Genomic DNA, 20632 nt, shown 5'->3' with positions numbered 1-20632 from the left:
TTCCAGCCTATTCCCTTGGCTGCTGCCAGAGGAACTCAGAAACAACTTGGAGCTTAATTACAGATTTGGTCAACTCTCACCTTCTTTCTGGGCCAAAGTCATCCATATGTATGGGTCCTTAAACGCGTCTCAAAACTGCAGAGCACAGGCTCCCTTGCGGAGCCCAGCGAGTTTGCACTAAGCCAAAAAGTGTTTAGAATAGAAGAGGAATGAGGTGTTGGAGCAGCCAAATTTGACAAGCTGATCTTGACAGGATGTTAAAGACGCATGCTATGGGCAGCAGATTTCCACATGGGCCCTAGCAAGGTATGACCCTGTGCAGAAGGGTGCATTGGAGCACTCTCCCTTCAGAAAGCAGTACTGTACGCCAGTGCTGCTCCTCTCTGGGAAAATGTACCAGCAAAGAGGCTGTTAATAGGAGTGGAAGTAGTAAAAACCTTGACCCCATCAGAAGCAGGACTAGATACTGCCTGCTCTTGGTGGATGGGAATTTTGACTTGGCAGAGCAATAGCTTCCTCAACAAAATCCTTCCGTTTGTCAGGTGAATCATGGGGAATATTTGGCAGTAGGTAGCATAATAAAGTGGCTATAAATCACAGGCGACAACATCCTGCAGGAAGAAAGACAAGCAGGAAAGAATGTAGAGATAAAAATCCTTTTAAAAGTCCCAAATAACAAAAATTGTGAATCATGCCGGAAAAATTCTCCATGAAAACCGTTAACTACAGACTGTCTCCCATTTTCTATGGAAATAATGAAAAAGCAAACTACTTTAAGCCCTGACACAACTTGGAAAATGGGGGGAGGCCATGGAAAAATTCATCCATTTTGACCTTCCACATCACAGAAGGTTGTAAACACTGTCTCAGGACCTGGAATATACACCACAATCTTTCGCCCTCTCCACTTCCTGAAAGACATTTTTTAACATCATGCACATATCTGTGTTCAGAAAGCAGCCCTCTGTCACCACAGGCATGGATATTTAAAAGTCTAAATCAGCTTAGGTCAAAGATTGATACACTAATGTAAGAGCCTCTAATTGCCAATACCCAGATGGCAAGATTTGTCTTTGCTTTGTCTTTCAGAGGCTAGCTTCTTGCCAGAAGGAGACTTTCTATATATGCATAACACACGGTGAGGGGCAGTTTTTTGTTGCTTCCGTATTTTTTTTCCTAAGTTCTATGAAAAGCTCCCTCTGGTTCTTTGGAAGATCACTTGAGATAGAAAGGTCATCCATAATGGGTAGTTGGCTATAAATGCAGATGCACAGTTGACTTGGCTGTTTTGAACAGCTTTTGCAAACATGCACAGCATTGACCCAATATCTTCCCCCTTTACTCTGTAAAAGCTCATGCTTTTGTTTAGTGCTACATAGTTTGAAAAGCTTGGGGTACTGGAGGGACCAGTCTCTTAACATTCACCCTAATACCTAGTCTGTTTTGCAAAGAGGGATTGATGTGAAGGACAAAAGAGGGGTACTGCGGTACTGCTCTGGAGCAGCTGATCTCCTCCCCAGACTGCTGAAAACCTGGCTCCTTACCTCACTTTGTAGGGAGAAAGAGACTGATGCCACACAACAACAACTGAGGCACTTTACTGCTCCCTGTGAGATGGATGCAAAGATCTTTGTCACTGGATTGTCCGACACAGACTTTAAAACAATAGTCAATAATAATTTTATATTAATACATACTTAAATGAGGAATAATGATGGTAATGGACATCTAATTCAGACATTGCTTGGGAAGCAAAATGTCTTTTGCTTTTTGCTTTGCTCTATCTGTAAAATGCACTGTGCTTTTGAGAACACATAATCCTAACAAAACAAAGATAATAACAACTCTGTGTTCTTTAATTCAATACCTGTAGCTGGTCTAATAATAGATTTTCAATTCCCTTCTCTTTTTTATGCTGAGACATCTACAGTTTGATTTAACCAATCTCTTTGATTTGTAATCCTGATAGTTATATTATTAATATACCCTTGATACAAGGAACAGGATAACTTGAAAAAATGATCAGCTATTTGGTTTGGCATTTATTACCTTGGTCAGAGGATGCATTATGTACAGGAAGTTTTCTGGAGCATCTGCAAGTAAATCAGCTCTGAAATGCAGCTTAGTTGTTTAGGGCAAAGCACATTCAGTTTCAAATTCCCAGGAATCTCCAGCTTCAGATGCAAAGTGCATTTCCACAGATGGACATTGACACATAGAAATGCCACCACAACTACTGTTCAACTGACCTTTGGTTTAGGGCCAGTTGCCAAAGGGAAATACCAAGCTGTTACTTATATTCATTCAAAGGAAGAGAGAAAACTGCGGAGATGTGAAAGCAAAAAAAGGGAAGAGGTGTGGTCCTGCCTCTGGGAACCTAGCAAAAAATAAAAGACCTGCAGACTCCAGCAAACTCCTCAGCCTATGACTGGAAACTCCTTTCAGAACTACCAAGAGCAGGATGACATTCACTTTGCACTGCAGAACTGCTCTCAACCTCTGCTTGCTGCAGCCTGGGACTTGGGAGGATAGGTGCAAAGAGATGTCATACAGTATCCTGGGGAGGAATACCCTGAGGTGTCAAGGCCTCTCAGGGACATGGGAACACCCTGGGAACTCTCTTACATCAACAGACAAGACAGAGCCTGGGCTTTGCACAGTTTGGTGTGGCAAGCAGTAATGATTCCAGCTGGAGTTCAATATAGCTGTTCTCCTCATAGTAGATACAGGAAAGAATTAGAAAAGAAAATGCAACCCCCCTGGACCCAGGCACTGGAACAACATAACCATTCTAGAGGCTTAATAGGAAAGCATCTTCCAGAAACAGGTTAACTGCTGCAGAAAGGGATTATCCCATGACTTGGAACACATTTATTGTCCCTGCTGCCACATTAGGAGAGTTACTCCACAAATTGTCTTGAATTCATATCAAAGGCAAACCAGCATGAGTAACACATCTCCCTGGTATCTCTGCTTTCTTCTAAATCAGAGGAATTTCTTTGTTTTACTTTGTTTAATTTCAAATTCTCTGTCATCTTTCTGGATTTTTGGGGTTTATTCTGCTGTTCTCACTAATCACTCGATGTACTAGCTGGGCTTTAAAATTCATGGGAACTCAAATTGGTGGAGAAGCCCTGTGGTTTTGAAGGCAATTTTCTAATAATGGACCAAATCTTGGTGTGGGAGGCTTCTCCAGCAGCTCCAAATGAGGGACTATGGTCTTTTGTTAGGGGAAGGGTTGAAAACGTAAAAATGGTTGAAGAGCTCAGCTCCCTGTGTCTGCGTTTCCAAGACATCCAGCATGGCACCATGAAGAAGGTTCCAGAAAGCTGCAACTGCCCTGGGTTCCACAGAGGGCAGTGTGATTACAAGGTAGGAGGATTAAGGTAGCAGCAGAGGCAACATCAAAACTCTAGCCAAAGGCAACAAGGGCTTTTATAAGTACACCAAGAGATAAAGAGCTAAGAGGAAGCACATCCTGGAAAGCACATTAGACAAGAGGACAGAAGGACATGACTAATGAGAACTGCTGAAAAATGGCTCAGGATTTGCAACTGCTTGCTGAGACTAGAGAGAGTAGCAGTGAAAAGCAGACCTGCAAGGGTACATCCTCCTCAGGGAATACTGAGCCATTGCCAACGACTGCGGGAAGAGCAGGAGCTACTGGCAGCCACACAGTTGTGATTCCCTGTGACCTGTCATTTAGCCCCCAGATTCTTCCTTGTAGAGGTGCCCAGTTACATCCATAGCTTCCCTACAGTCACACATCCATTCTCCTGTTTGCGCCAATACAAGCACACATCCAGGCTGGAGGAAGCCACAGCTCATATCCACCTGCTCTGATTGAAGAGGAACTTCATCATAACCTCTAGCCTTTAAGGAGAGACTTGAATCCTGTCTAGAGTGTTCAGAGCCAAGTCTTTTGACTACAGCTTTCCTGTAGGCCCTGGTGTGAATTGCCTGTAGCCATTGACTCACCGTCACGCCCCCAGCCCCCATTCCTCTCTCCTGCTACATGCTTCTCGCGGAGACAGAAGCATTTACTTTTCTGTTTTTAAGCCAAACAAGTCACTCAAAGAAGACAACAGGAACTTGAACAGCTGAACTGGAAGAGACTGTCCGTCTCTGACCTTGACTGGAGATGAGTCTGGCAGCACACTTACAGTTCAAGACAGGAAATAACTTTGTCCATGTCCTTTCATGGATGCCTTATGCCTAGGGACAGAGTTGCTCAGCCTGGCAGGATTTCACTGGTCTGCATTTGCAGACTATACCTTACCTCCTCTGCGAAATAAGACCTTCAACCAACAAATTCAGTGCAGTTCCTCTGTGTCTGTAACATCTCTTAATGCTTACAATATCCTGTAATTTTCAGCTACCTTGCTAGACCTGATCTTAAGACAGACCTGTATCATAAAAGCAACTGTGGACTGATGGGTACTTCAGAAGCATAAATGTTTATTTTGCACTGGAAACAAATTTAGCCTTATCAGCAGATGTACTTCACATCGCTTTGTAGAATACTTCACACTGCTTGGTGTACTTCACATATGCATGAAGAATATTGCATTGTTTGACTACTGCCACTAAAAAATGTACTAATATACATGTAGAATATGAAAAAAGTGCCTTCTATGCTGGCTGCCAAACAAGTTTGATGTTGTAGTACAAACTTTGCCTGATACAAGCCAGATTTTGTCCCAGTACCACAATCTCTTGTTCATCAAAAAATTCCATCAACTTCCATTAGAGTTGTCAAAGATGGTATAGCCCAGGCTTTCATCACTTGCCTATGTTTAAGCACATGAGAAGTCAATGGGATGGTTTGAAGCAGAGTGTCTCCCTCTGGGGGAAACTCTGTATGATTTACTAACACTTGGGGAACACATTAGTATCCTACACATGAAAAATGAAATCCAGATCTGACCAAAATGTGGGACATTTAGCCATTTCAGTGGATTTATTCTTTTTTTTTAATGGAAGTGTTTTCCTGAAGTCAAGTTTTCTCCATGAGTAAAGTCCATTTCAAGTTCTGAGTGCAAACATATGGGAGTGAAGATATTTTACCTCTAATAACATGCTCTGTTTATTTTTAAAGGAATGGGAAAACACTCCTCTGAGAATCAAGTCAAATAATCAGGGCCAGCCTATAGACTGATGAAAATGAATTACATCTGTGAGTGCCTTTGTCATTTCTGTTTGTTCAAACAGATCAATCAGCCCACCCTCGTATTGTTTTACAGGACTAGCACTTGACAGCTTTGTTCACATGCTGCTTTTGCCTAGATCACACTAATCAGCTGGTCAGATAAAAGTTATTACAAAAGTTGAAGAAGTATAAATACACAGCTGCTTCTCTTACCTTCCACTGAGAAGGAAACTGATAACAACAGCCAGCAGAATGACTCCCACTGTTACAGACACAACAATTATGGGAATCTGGCTCTCATCGCTGGATGCAGCTACTGCTGAGATGAGAAACATAAAATGGAGATTAGGGTTAAAATGACAGTCAGCATCCATATAAGTCTTTCTAGTGAAGCTGCTAGCGAGGTTTCAAGTCTTATCAGTTCGTTTCTTCTTTTATGGTTTGTGTTTTTCTCTTTTTTCTGTCTGTTTCTAGTTTGGAATGGATATGGGTGGAAAGGAAACAAAACCACATGCAACACTAAGCCAAAAAATCCAACAAGATTGCATCTCATTGCTGAATTCAGAAACTTCAGAAAGTTTTTCTCCCTGAGTTAGCTGCATTAGAAATCAGAGATAAAAGATGAAAACCCAAAAGGCTCTCATTTGAATAAAAACCCAGCACTCAGAGGGAATATTTATGGCATGTTATTGCTCACAGACATAAGCAAAATCTACAAGATAAAAATAATTACCTGCACTTCAGGAAGCTATAAACAATTATAAACTAACTCCTTGTAACTCCTTGTGGCATCTCTATCACATGGCCATAAGGTACCCTCTGTAAAACAGCTGCTAAGACACATACACTTGTTGGATTTTTTATTGGCCAAAACTTGGGGAAGCAAAACTCTCCTAGTCTGTGCCTTGTAAAGAGCCCGCCTGCCAAAAGGCAGGTGATAAAGATGCCAGCAGAAAGGTCAGGAGACCTGACTGAGAACTGAGTTTTGACATGGGTCAAGTAAGAGCAAGTGAGCAAGCTCCTGTAGGCTGTAAAATAGAAATGCTAATACCACTTGTATCTTGTTTATTGCCCTACACGGCAGGAGAAGGAGCCCATTTTCCCCCAGAGGTTTGTATGCTGGGTTCCCAAGCAGAAATGAAAGTCTTCTCACCTCGCCCTCTTTGCTGCCAGCTTAATTAGTTGCATGTATATAACCACCCCAGTGTACAAATCTCACATCCTCCCTGCAAAACCAGCTCTCTGGCATAGGAACTGCTGCTCTGTGAGGGAAAACCTCATTATAACTCTTAACCTTGTGCCAGCCCAGGATGAAGCCTCATCCATCCCAGAGAGCAGCAGGAATTGACTGCATACTGAAGAAACCTTTAACTAAATGGTTGAACTAAATAAAAGGTCCTGAGCACAGGATTAACATTATGAAAGCTATAAAATAACTGAATATAGTCCCATATTAATTGTTAAAGGAAAAGAAAGACAGAAAGGTATGGCATTAAAAATTGATGTGCACTGGGATTCAAACAGGTCTTCATATGGGAGCTCTCTGGTGCTTAACCACAAGTGGGGTGCACCTGCTACAGAAGTGTAAGTGATTTCAGAAAGATTGGTCCTGATACATTAAATATTTAATTTTAACTGTTCCAAACCCCTGCCATCATCCAGAGATTTTATTAGTCTCACAAAGTTATGGGGGCTCCTTAAGATGGTATTTTACTGCTTTCTTGACAAAATAATTAAAAAGAAAAACATTTAAAGGATAACATTAAGCAGTGATTGGTGTTCTTTTGCACAGCTCAAGGGATGGGGAAATGAGACAAATTCTGCTGTGATCTATGGCAGATGAAAAGGCTGAATTCATGAGCCAAGCTGGGACTTGCTGCCTTTCAAAGTCAGGGACACACACCCACACACCCCTGCATTGCCCCTTCTCAGCTTGGTGATATGTTCCTACTCCCATCCAGCACACCAGCTAGATAAGCTCACTAATCCAGCCAAAACCCAGGTCTTGGTAAGGTTAGTTTTTGGGGCTAGATGAGCTTGGTGGCATTCGGAAAGGATAAAGCAACAAGTGGATACACCCAGCAACACCTTCCACTCAAAAAAAAAAAAAAAAAAAAAAAAAAAAAAAAAAAAGCCTTCATGGTGCTTTACAGAATTGCACAAGCAGGAAGAAGTATGCAAAAATTCCCAAAATCAGGAAAAAGAGGGAAGTTCAAAACAGCTTACAGCTTTCCTCCATTGCATTTGTATTAAAGATAACTATAGAAACCTTGCAACCTGGAAACAAAACCTGTTGTTCAGTCCAAACAACTTTGAGAGTGTTTTTGTTTCAAGGAACAGCCACTAAAAGGTTTTCATCTGTGCCTGAATAAAAATCATTTGCTTTGGCTCTAACAAGAAGTTCAGATCTGGGTACTCTGATGTAGCAGTGAGATTTCGATCTGTACTTACTTTCAAAATCTCTAGGATGTGCAAGAAAGTAGTGGGAGTCTGGTCATGGTCCTGACACTTATAGTGACTTTATATAGGGCTTGGGGGGAAAAAATGCTTTTTATAAGGTTTTAAATGTCAAACAGAGCTGCTTTTTGCAAGATACTGAGGCTTATATTGTATTTCAATCATATTAAGCGTTAAAGTATCTGGTTAAGTCTGGCCTCAGCCAGAGCTTGAGTCCAACAGACCAACAATTTCGAATTCCCAAACTTGGGACCATACAGTAGGTATTCCTCTGACTATGCCAGCAACTCCTTAATATCAGAGAAGTACCTATTCCTCTGCCTTTAAAATGTAAAAAAGACTGGGATGTGGGTATGACTAAACAACCCACAAAATTTCTAGTGTCTAAAAATATTTTCACGTGATGTCCTCCAAAATTCCTAATTAACACAGATAGTTACATGATGGGCTTTATGAAAGTGCTATTATTTTTGGACCAGGATCATAAGTAATAGATCAAATGTACATATAGTTCATGTGTTACTCATTAATAGACCAGTACACTGTTACTCAAACAACTCTAAGCTAGAAACTTTCCAACTGAGAAAAATACACAGAATAATTTTTTGGCATAAGATGATTTGGTTGCTACTTATAGGGCACAATTAATGGCTAATACAATAAGAAATAAATTAAATAGACTGTCCTTACTGCATTAATGCTTGCATTGTGATGCAATTTTCACTGTATTAACTTAACCACTGGCTCCACAGTTACATTTGCACATGTATAATGACTCCTTGAAAATCTATTATGACTTAAAAGGTAGCATGCACTGAAAAGACAACTCAGCATCTTTTTCTCAAAGATGGTGAATTAAAAAAAAATGGAGTAAGAGTAATTGAAGTATTGGCGAATTTAAATTTCCAAGGAAAACACAGACAATAGTCTTCCATAGGCATGATCTGAGTATTTCCACCATAAAATTCCTCTTCCATGCACACTGTATAAAATTAATAAATGACAGCTGTACAGACTAAAAGAGAGAAGATATATCTTCTGGTGGACAAAATAGTATTTGATACGTCAGCAAAATTCTGTATTTGGGACAAAAAGAATTTCCCCACAGCTGTGTCTAAACACAGAAGAAAGTGCAGCTGAGCGTCTGTGTGCCTCAGGAGTTCACCGTCAGAGAATCTGTTCCAGAATCCAGCCCTGGATAATCAGATTTGTTTATTAAAAAAAAATTAAAGAAAATTTAAAACCCCACAAATATAACAGGCCAAGAAGTCCTACACCTGCAGTGCACATCTGTTTCCATTTCTGATTATAAGTCAACCTTCTTTTCTTGAGACTGTGGCATTGGCAGCCAACAGAAACAATCATTTAACTTGACAGGAACTTTCCCCAAAAAACACAAAAGACACTAACGCTGATTCAACTCTTCTCCTTGCAGAGAGGCACCATTTCAAGGTTTTTTTAGCCCAGATGTAGATATTTAAGAGAGCTTCAAAAACTCTGCAGACACCCTTTTTAAAGAGCAGGTCCCATCCCCTTTGTTCCTCCTGAGAGGAAAGACTCTCTTACATCAGGCTCCTGTAAACACAGGATTTTTTAAGCATGGAATGCCATGAATTTCTGTAGCCTGAAGATCCCCTGCCTCACCATGAGGAAGCAAAGGACAGATATTTCAAGTGCAGAGTCATGATGTGTCTGATGTTTCCAAAGTCAAGACATGAAACGAATAAAAGGAAGCGCTCTCTGCAAAGGTATCGATCCCCTGACTTGTTTCTGGTAAGCCCTGCAGAGACAAGGGCTGACAGCAATCAAAAAGACTTACACAGTGGGCTGGTTTCGAACTCAAATCTTTGGCTGAAGCCCCCATAGCCGGCAGCTGTCCGGGCTCGGATCTGGAAGACGTATGCTGAGCCAGGTTTCAAACCATCTGCCGTAATCGTCGTCTCTTTGGACTTGATGATGGTGTAGCTCGTCTCTTGGTCCTTTTCCCAGCACCCCCACAAAAACCACAAAGTTCAAACACACACAGAGTGGCTCCCAGAGAAGACACACTCTTAAAAACCCCCAGAGAAACATTACAAAAGATGACTGAAGTATGGATTTTTAAGGATTTCTTCCTCAAAACCCCCTCTCTGAAGGTTCTTTCTGCAATACAAAATGTGAAATCTGATTTTCTTTTTTATAATCAATGATTCTAGGAGACATGCAAATGGCATTTGCAGTAGAAGCAGCTTTCCACTGCTCAGGATGTACATGGCCTGGGGTTATCATACAAAGATCAATCCCAAGGCACAGGGAAGATAAAACCAGTCCCATCACCTTAGAAAAGGATTTTGATTTACACCAAAATGGCTTCCCAGTAATATAAGTAGGTCTAAAAGAGAATAATATATTACACACGATACAATTTTATGCCTGCATTTCTAGAACCATGAATTTGACCTTGGGAAGGGAATGATAAACAAAAACTCCAGGAAATTACCTGATTTTTGCATTGTTCTTCTGAAGCAATGAACTGGAAGAAAAATTGCTGAAATAAATCTTCATCTACATCAGTTTCCAATGTAAAACAGTTCCAGTCCTTTGATTAAATTTTTGTTGAAATGCTAAGTAATTACTCTTAGAATTATTTACTGTAACACCTAATCTAGACAAGAGCTCATAAATTAAGGTCTACAAATTTAGAAACTGCTTTTTATTCTTTTTATTTTTAACTACTGGTTAAAAAGCAGTAAGTGAATATTAGGTCACATCTTTGCTTGTATGTCAGCCAGTTAGCTTTTCAATACACTATTGGCTTCTGTAAACACTTGGACTCTTGAGCTTTTCTATGGAAAACACTAAGTTTCATTCTCAGCCTGAAGAAAATAAATCTAGACAGCATAAACTTGGACTGGCTGGAGCTGCCTCTCCACAAAGGACTCAATTCTTGAGGAACTATTTGCTGGAGCTATTTGACACTAGCCCTGGACTACAAACAACATTTTAAGCACCCTCTCCTGTCAATTTGTTTGAAAACAAACTAAGGAAAATTAAGAAATACATAATTTCTTTTACTTTAATTATTTGCTTTACCTTTTTTGTTTTCTAAAAGCTATTCTTCCCAAGTCATTCCATGGTAAGGAGTCAATGTACCCCAACAGTCATTCAAACGAGTTAATAAAACAATTAGTAATGGATTATTTCTATCAACAACATAACCTGATTCTTGCTGTGTACTTTAATTCTCAGCCCTGTTTAAGTAACTAACGAATCTATTTCACAAGTTCCCCCATCTGCAAAAATAATGTGGAGAAGAGTTATTAAATTCTTTCCTCTGTTTGCATGAAATGCTTGAGCAGGTCCTTCCCATGGTCAAAGAAAGACAGAAGGAATAAGGATCTAGTCCTGGTCCATGTTGAGCAATTTCACCTGGATCACAGATAGAGCTAATGGATTATCTTCCTTAAAATAGAAATTTAATCCCCCTAAAAAAGTGATTTGTCACTCAATTTCATTATTTTCCTCTTGTTTTATGTAGAAAGCCTGGATGTTTCTGGGGAAAAAAGAACACCTTACAATTCCAGCTAAGGCAAAAAAAACCCCTATTCAGTCAAATCCTGAAAACCTGATTTTTGGAAAGCTAAGATTTCCAGAGATTTAAGGCAATATCACTCAAAATACAACACTTTGATAAAGTGCATTTGCAACCATTTTCATCCAAAAGACATTAATTCTGCAGGAAAAGAACAAGTCACCATCTGAAATGAAGACTAGGAGAGGCAAGTTTTGTGCTTCCCTTTAAATAGAGAGAAAGAGCTGGAAAATCCAGGCAAGTTTTTAAGCCAAGATGCCCTTCTTCATATCACAGCACATACAATTTCTCTCCACAACCCATTTCTCCTTTCACAGTGGATAGAAAATCAACTGAGAAATTGAAATACCAAAGACAAGGGATTGCTTGATGTTTCTGGGAGGAGACATGCTCAGTCCTCAACCCCTTCTATTTTTAACAAATGAGCATGCTCTATCTTAATGTGATAAGCCTGGAGAAAAATCTGACACACGGATTTAATGTATTTGTTGAAGACAAGGGGCACACTAATGGAAAACAACACCCTCATTTCAAGTCTTCCTAATCACTTACTGCAAAATCAATCTGACATTGATTTATGCATAAAATCTCTCCATTCCCTTCCATGACTCAAATAATAATAACTAAAAGAAAACAACAAAGAGAAGGTACTTGGGAAGCTCAGTAATCAGTCCATCACACCTTTTCAAAATATTTGATTTCGTATTCCAGTATGATGCCATTAGGTCGATCTGGCTCCTGCCAGGAAAGAGAGATGCTATTTTTAGTTATCTTCCCTTTCTTCACAGTACTGACTGGAGAAGGTGCTGCAAGACAGGAGAAAAAACAGAACAGACAAAAATTATTGTTAGTAAGATGATCTGCCTCAACCAAAGTCAAACACATCAGCGCATCCTCAAATACAAGACAATCCTTCACTACTGCAGATCAGTGAGGTCTGTTTTTACCTTGGTGGTATTTTCCCATTTTTAATAATTGGACTTGCACAGATTTGCAGCAGCATAACCACCAAGGTGAAGTAATAACATGAACTACTATCACAGCTTACACATCAACCCTTTCTTCTCAAGCAATTTTTCAACACATCCACAACTTCTCTTTTCAAATATGTCAGGGGTCTATGCTATCAGAACTACATATTGATTATGTTTTGCTTTCTTTTGCCTGCTTTCAAGGCATATATTTTTCAGAAGACCTTAGATTACACAGACTCCTTACCAGTTTTGGATTTTAAGTAGTTTAAGCCTAGGTATCCTTTCAGACCCCTCCTTCCAGAAGCAAGGAATACTACAACCTTTATAATTCAATTGCTCTCCATTAATATCACTAGGGTCTTACAGCCCACATGGTGATGCCAATTCCTTGCAAATGGCAAAAGATTTTAATGGTAATCACAGTTTGTAGGTTCACAGTGTGCTTGGGGAAGCCACAGAATGAAAGCAGCCATACCAGTTCTACTCATTATTTTAAGATGCAGCCCCGAAAGGTTATCTACCCTTTGTAGCACACTTGCATCAGAAACAGGCTTGATCCTTTGTATTCAATCTGATGTCTGCAGAGAGTTTTTTAAGTTGTGGTTGCTGCCACCCCTACTAGCTCTCTAGCAAAAGCTGCTATGGGCAATGCAACCCTAACACCACAGGTATTTCATGCCAGTGATTAGAAACACCATCAAGTGAAAAGAAAAGGGGATGGGAGAAATTCATAGTCTCCAATTTGCAGGGCCAAGAGCAGCTTCTCCATAGATAAAAACAGGCCATGCCTGGATGAGGGACTTTAATTCACCCTCCACACAGGCAAGCTCCTGCTGGATAGCAGGGGGCCTGAGGAGACCCATGGCAAAGACTTTCGTGGCCATATGGGGAATAGAATGCAAAGACCAGTAGCAAACAACCACACTTCATCTTCCAAAATGTATGTGGAACTATAGAAAAAAAATTTCTTCTATATGCAAGACTAGCTAATTATCTTAACACTGTAAAAACTCCCAACCCATTAAGTAAAATAAAGACAAAAATACATTAATTTTTAAGCTAAAAAGTAAGGAAAGAGCTCCAGACAATTATTCTTGGACTGAAGGCTGGCAGCAAGACTTCTGTGTTATAGCAAGTTCCTACATCTCAGTCTTGCTTCAGCTGTAGTTTTTTACACTCATGTTTACTTTTCCCACTTGGCTCTTGAAGGATCCTGAAAGGTGTTGGCTATTTCCATACTGCTTTCTGCTGGAGAGCTGGCATCAAGATGTACAGACAGTGTTAGCCTTTTAACTGTGCACCCACTACTGTGCTCACAACTGTTCCACTGAGCGAATGAAAACCACCTTGATTTGATTGATAATCATATTATTTATGCAGGTACTGCATGGTGATCACCAAAAATTTTTCATCTGCAAAAGTCACCTTACCCCTCTCTTAATGACATCCTCTACAAGTTTTTGGGCTATGTGAAGGCAGATAGCAACCTAAATACAAATTACTAATCTGGTAAAGGAATTTCCATCCATCCTAGGTGCCTAAATGTGCACTGTGCATACATGCCCACAGCAAGCTGAGTGCAAATGAGATATGATCTGTGCTCACGTGTATGGTCAGATATATTAGCTCAGAGAAGACAGAGTGAGTAGTGAGCTCCATTAAAACAGAACAAAGCCTCTTCTGATGCAAGGAAGCTACATAGTTTTTAGAGACATTAGATAACAAGCCTTGCTGTGTGGTGATGGTGCAAAGTAAAAGGAGATTTTACAATCCTTGTTAAATACATGATACTGATCACTTATCATGAGCCACTCAGATGCTACCATATACAGGGAGGAGCCACCAAAGTACAGTAATTTCACTATTACAAGCCGCACAGACTATAAGCCGCATCTCCGGGTGTCAGCAACATTTCATTCTTCATCCATAAATTAGCCGCACCTGATTATAAGCCGCTCTGTCGTTCGTAGCGAGGATCCACATGCAACAAAGTTGCCAATTAGTAACAGAATCGCGAGATCGCGGGGTTTACTGGCTCAGCTCAGGCCGTGTGGGCACAGGGTTGCCGACGGGGCTGGGCGGCCCAGCTCGGCGGGGCTGCTCGGGGCCGGCCACCGCTGCCGCTGGGCTCACTCGCCCTGGCCTGGCGCTGCCCCGCGGTGGCAGGCAGGGATGGAGCCCGCTGGCACCTGCGGCGGCAGTGGGAGGAGGGGAAGAAGACCCCCGCTCCCACGGTGGCAGGAGGGGAAGGAGCTCCCCTGCTCCTGCGGCGGTAGGCGGGGGTGGGAGCCCCCCGTTTCCCCCCCAGGCCGCGGGGATGGCAGCATGGAGCCCCCGCCTCCCTTCCCCCCTGCGCTGTCAGCACGGAGCCTGCCTGCACCCGCCGCACAACAGAGTAACCAATTTGTAACAATCGCGAAATGCCGGGTTTTACTGGCAGGTGCTTGGCTCAGCACCCTGGCTGGAACTCCCGGGGTTGGAAATTTCAGAAAATTTTTCACATATTAGCCGCTCCTGAGTGTAAGCCGCATTTCCGGGGTGGGAGCAAAATTTTAGTCAAAATGGTGCGGCTTATAATCGTGAAATTACTGTACTAAAAAAAAGGCACCTATGCCCTCTGGGACTGATCTCCAATGCCCCTAAATCCCTGCAACGTCTATCCCATGCTTGCAGAGCTGGCAGCAGAGGTCTGGCAGGATAGAGAACATAAGTGCTGAGCATTATACCATTTTAAACTACTATTAGGAAAAGTAGACTTGAGAAGAGCAGTGAGGGGAAACCTCAGCTCTCCCTGGTATTGAATGCTTCTCAGGAAGGTGAAAATCATGCAATTCCCAGCATCAAAATCTCCTGATCAAATAGTGGATTTTTCATCCACTTCATTGAGGTTTTCTGAAGCGTTTATAGGACTGAGGCTTACAAGTGCTTTACAGCCAAGAAAACAAGATAAGTGCCCCCAAACTCTGCTGCCAAACTTTCCATAGGAGATTCAGGGCAGTTTAGCTCTCCTTTATGTGCACTTGCACTGTACAACACAAAATGCACCACCAGCAACCAAACACACCCATTAAACTTCTTACACCCCTAAACCAGAGCATTCCCTTTTAAAAGCTTGTGCAAAAAGCTTGGCTAGTGAGCAGCTTCGTGGACTTAAATCTCTGCGTGTGCAAGTCTCTAAAATGTTCAATTGTGGCTCACAGAATGCTCTGCTCTACTGGGAAATGAATGGAAGATAAGAAAATGAGTAACCTAACTCTCAAAGTAAATTATAAGAGGAGTAACCATATCCTTTTTGAATCTTCTTCAAAAAAAGTGTTAAAGTGTAACTGTGAGACAAAGGCCAATTAAGGAATTCAATAAATCCCAGTGGTGCTGGCATGATACAGTAACTACTCTGCATCCTCAAAGCACAGAGAAGTGAAGTGAAGGAAGGAATGTATAAGTATTTCAGAGGTTTTTTTGTAACAAAAAAAGTAATCCAATCCAGGAAAATGGACAAAGTCTGCAATCATTCCATCTTAAAAGCCTGCAACTGGATACTGTGCTATATGATCTCAGAAAAAAATTAAAGGATTACTTAAGACTTGCTTTTCAAAAGTCATTGCTTTTGCAAGGGCAGTATCCTCTTAATAGAAAGAAGTCAAAACACAGAGCCCTTCCATTTGGAGCACAACATGTAAAAAAATTCATGTAAGAGTCAAGATACATAAAGCTGCAATACTTCATGTTTCTTATGTAAGCAGACAGAAGTCTTGTTCAAATCCCTGCCTTGACACAACAAAATGTGGATGTACGTTGTGAATTGCTCATGTTCTGCATATATGCATTAATTTCCCAGCCACACAGTCAAGATCAAAGAGGGTTATTACATCATTTATGTTTATGTTTGTCATTTATGAAAACAGCCATGCACGTGATGAAAGCAAACAGAAGATGTAACAAGGTGTGAAATTGCCAATGTACATTTCTGTTTTCCTGAGACCAAAAATTTATCAGGAAGCAAAGAAAAGCATAGAAAACTGATTCTTCCTATTTTTTTTCTCTTGTGCTCTTTCTAACATTTCTTAAGAAGAGTAAGGGGGCATACCAAATAAATAAATAAAGTTTCTGCAGAAGATGCATCATTAGTCACATCTGAATAACTACAGAAAATTATTTCATGAGGAACAGGCATTTTAGGACATTGTTCCTCTGCAACTTTTGATAATGACACTTGCACTGAATTACCCATCTAGGCACCAAAGGCCATATTTACTACATACTGTGCTGTGTCTCACTAGTATCTAACATACAATAATGCTTAGTGGAATAAAATGCTAATTATATTTTAGGAGAAACTAATGTTATCAGGTGAACAACCACTGTACCAAGACAAAACAAATCCAGTTTCTACTTTTCATGATCTATCTAATGTTCTCTCCAGGCCAATTACTTTTGCCTTGGTATTTTTCACTCTAGCAGAAACAATAGCAAATGGCCCCCCATCTCACTCAGTCCCAAAGCCATAACTTTTACCTGTTATCATATAACCAAACAGTTATGTTATAATTAATGCACTTAATAAAACCACGTATAATTGAAGAAAATAAAACCTGTATTAGAAGAGGAACCATGAGACAAGTAACTCTGGTTTCACTTCAAAAGCCTGGTATATTGTAATTTTTTACTCAGTTTCTAATTTTTTTCTCAGACCTTTGATGACTTCAGAATTTGAAGGAAGACTTGCCTTATTCATCAAGTCACAGTAAAGGCACTGCGAAATTGCAGGTGGCTTCAAGCAGTAGGTTAATTTAAAAAAATATAGACATATTAATTGAAACAGAAACATTGCATGGGGAAGGGAAAAAATGCTCTCACTGTATTATCTCTTTGCATTTCTACATAGGAACTTTTAGGGCACCTTAACACCCAGTGGTTCACTTAAGGGTACTTTTACTGTGAATATTAACACCCGGGTCAGAACTTAGGATTTAAGTCATAACTTGTCTTTTGTGCTGCAATTTTTCATATCCCAAAGTGTACTCAAGTTTGTCCCTTGAGAACAAAGAGCTGCAAACCATGCCTGGCTAGTTAAGCAAACAGGTTGGGCCCCAAGTTTGCAAGTGCTTGCAAATGTTTTTGAAAACTGAGTCTAGGAAATGAAAAGTCCTTGTACTAAGTAGCATTAAATGTCACTTCTATTCTATCTGAGATCTTTCATGGGATTTAAATCCTGCACAGGCCCTAAGTAAGGCAAAGAGGTAAATTTTAGCCCCAGGATTAGATTAAATCCAAACACCTTGCCAAATAGGAGCCAAATCCTAAAACATTGTTCATAGATGGAGATCATCTTCTTTTGAATGATTCTTCAAGGTATCTCGTGGCTAGATGGGGGACTTCATGTTAGTCCTTTTCATGTATCAGATATCAAAACGAGAACACAATCTTCAAATTGCTTTGGCAATGAATATATAAAATCTCTTCACAATTTCTATGTCCCAAGAAGAACCCCTGAGGTGCCAGGTCTTAGATCTCTTTGCAGTCTGAATGGGCATTTTGAATGCCTCTGAAACCTGAGATGCCCTTATCTGTACCTTGAAACAAAACAGGCCCAACAAGAGTGGGGGAACCCAGCTGAAGCACTCCATGACCTTGACAGAAGGTAGGGCCCCATTTTTGTAATACGAATCCATGACTAACCCTGGCAACCAGATCTATCTCATCTGAAAAGGGGTGGTCTTTCAGGTGGGCTCCATCCTGGTTCCAGTAAGATTCAACACAGCTCTTTAAGCTTGACACCAGGACACAACTTGACACCCAAGTTAGTCATGGCCAAGGTGCTCCCAAGACTTGCTGCCTCCCATCTGGACAGAAGGTTGTGTTCGTGAAAAGTAAAACCTCAGTTGGCGCCAAATTGCGTTGAAGAGCCCGTTCTTTCTTTAACAAAGCTTTTCTCAGATAATGTCTCTCTAGGCTTCTAATCCTTGGACCTAAGATACCAGAAAAGTACCTTTGCTAAAGGCAAAGAGAGGAGTAGGGATGCTGTGGTTTTGTGGACACTATTAACCCAATGCTTTTACTTCCTAGCACTCTACAAAAAAGTAATCTTGTGTTGGTAAACACAAACCATAAAAAATCACCTTCAATTCATATCACATTAGACAAATAACAGAAGTAATCTTCATGCAATCTGCATGCATTAGCACAGGGATGATGGTTAATGTTTTACTTCTGATCTCTGTAACAGTTCAGGAGATCTGCCTGGCTATGCACCAATGGGGTCTAAGGCCTCAAGATTTACTGTGCCCCAATACTCTGTGTTCTTGCAGTAATTGAAGTGTCTTTAGGGGAAGGAGACGTGTGTGCACACTAAATTCAATAATTCAAGGCTTTCTTTTCTCTGAGTATGTCCTAAAGGAGCTTGCAAGAGAATCAGAAAAGAGAGAAAAGAGAGGAAACCACAGTAACAAGCTAACATCAGGTGACCCACCCGTAAGGACCTACTGCTTCTTATGGTAAATCTTTAGATGAACACTCAATGATATTTTGCTACTCCTGTAAAATGGTATTAAAAGAACAAATAGCAACAAATGCCTTGTTGCATGTGAAAAATCACTACTGAAATTCTTTCTGCAATAATTTGTGTTATAAAAATGTGTCCATAAAATATTCCTTGTTATTAAGACCAAGTACTTACTGACCTATAAATTATGAAAGCAAATCCATAGCTTTAAATGTTTACATATAGTCTTTTTCTCTTAATCAAAATATGTTGTTAAATTGTGAGACAGCAGGACTCAACACATATTCCTCGAAGGACAGTTGATGCAACCAATGAAAGCTTTGCCATTCACAAAATATTTTGCTGTTACAAAATATTGCCAAAACTAATCTACCTCAGTGCCTACCTTTGTGGAGGCAACCCAGGAAGGCATAGCAACATCTCATCTCTTGCACTCCTTTCTCTTACCGACTGCATGAAAGTTTCCAAAATTCACCACTTACACCACAAAGTAAGCAATTAATTTCTAAAAAATCTACCAGAAGGAATTGACTTTGTGTCAGGGCTATCATATATTAGAACTGCAATAGGATTACAAGCAGAGCCTAAAGACACCACAAAATTCTATGCTCTAAACTATAGCACCTTTGGAGTAAGACTGCCTTGTCATTCCTCATGCGCACACCACCCCATATAGAACAGAGCTAGAGTATTTAATGATACCTAAAGGATATCACTGTCATCTCAAAGAAACACATAACCTTTGGCAAGGCTCTTAAAAGCATATGGTTTAAAAAAAACCCTTAGATTCTTGCCATTTGTCTTCTATGTACAGAGTTGCACAGACCTGCTCTCGTCTCCTGCCTATCATGGATGTGAGACATGTACTCTTAAAGAACGTAAACTGCCTGCAGATCCAAAAAATTTGCAGGCATGAGGCCTGAGGAAAACATGACCAGATATCACAAGAGAAAATTGGGTAATATTGGGCACACTCACCTGAAAGGAGGGAAAGTATTACCTCCAGCTTGTTCATCAACAAACACATTCAAGTCCTCAGCAGGAATATTGGTATACCACAGTTAAAAGAAATTTTAAGGATTATGTATAACGAAGGCTTCAAAGGGCATGATCTGCAACATCAATCAAGGTAATTTTTTTCTCTTGAAATCTGGAAGCTTGCAAACACTCACCTGTATTTTGCAGGGTGCAAAGTCCCCTTCATACAGCTACAGGTTGTTTAGAAAAAATAGTTTTAAAAAGTGGCCTGGCAAGACTGGCCCTGATCATAGCTCATTGTTTGAGAAACTTTTTTTTCAATTGCCAGGCCTAACATACATTCATTTGTACTTACAGCAGCATCAGCCCTGTGTCCTGCACAGCCTGCTCCTAATTAAGCTGCAATTTATTATGATCCTCAGAAGGGAGAGGGAGACATTAGGGCATCACAGGTTGCCTGGGCTCAGGAAAAAGGCATCCCTGATGTCTCCAGCAGGTATTTGCACTCACAGCCAATGTGTGTCTGAGACAAATATTTGTTGGAGCAGGGAAGAGAGGCATGGAGAAATAGCTTTCTAGAGGGTGCAGATCCACAGGAAATTCCAATACTTGATTTTATTTTTCTAGTGCCTCTGGAAATCAAGATAGTAAGTTTTTCTGAAAGCTGGGGAACAGTTTGTGGTTAAGACCTGAGCCAGATTTCTTCACACCACAGAAAAGCTGTAATTTCCCTATATTCCATTAGTGGTTTAGTTGTGAAGCCTAGGAATAAATACTATCGACTTACAAGACTCTCATAACTTTACTCCTAGCAAGGTGATAAGAACTCCAGCTCTAATCCATCAAAGCATTTTTGGAAAATGCTTAATTTTAAGTGCATGAGCACTACCACTACTGTCAGCATTTTGCTGGATCATAGCCACAGGGCTCAGCATTTTCCCATAGAATTCTCGAGTACATTTATCAGACTCGCTTCTATCACGCTTACCAAGGAGTGCCTT

The 20632-nt window shown here is 40.5% G+C and overlaps 1 protein-coding gene across 21 annotated transcripts in view; it reads right to left on the bottom strand.

Moving 5' to 3' along the window:
• Positions 1-20632, bottom strand: part of EPHA5 (EPH receptor A5) — a 261517-nt gene that overhangs the window by 62211 nt on the left and 178674 nt on the right. For 14 of the 21 annotated variants that reach the window (XM_033060576.1, XM_033060572.2, XM_033060570.2 and 11 more), the window contains 4 exons: positions 11859-11983; positions 10086-10118; positions 9426-9585; positions 5363-5468 (listed from right to left, as the gene is read on the bottom strand). In XM_033060576.1, the coding sequence (XP_032916467.1) occupies positions 5363-5468; positions 9426-9585; positions 10086-10118; positions 11859-11983 (424 nt within the window). The remainder of the gene's footprint in view (positions 1-5362; positions 5469-9425; positions 9586-10085; positions 10119-11858; positions 11984-20632) is intronic. The other 7 variants (XM_033060580.2, XM_033060581.1, XM_033060587.1 and 4 more) reach the window with 3 other exon arrangements.

Source organism: Catharus ustulatus, chromosome 5 (genome assembly GCF_009819885.2).
Source record: "Catharus ustulatus isolate bCatUst1 chromosome 5, bCatUst1.pri.v2, whole genome shotgun sequence".
Classification (NCBI taxonomy): domain Eukaryota; kingdom Metazoa; phylum Chordata; class Aves; order Passeriformes; family Turdidae; genus Catharus; species Catharus ustulatus.
This window is presented reverse-complemented; position numbering and strand designations above follow the sequence as displayed.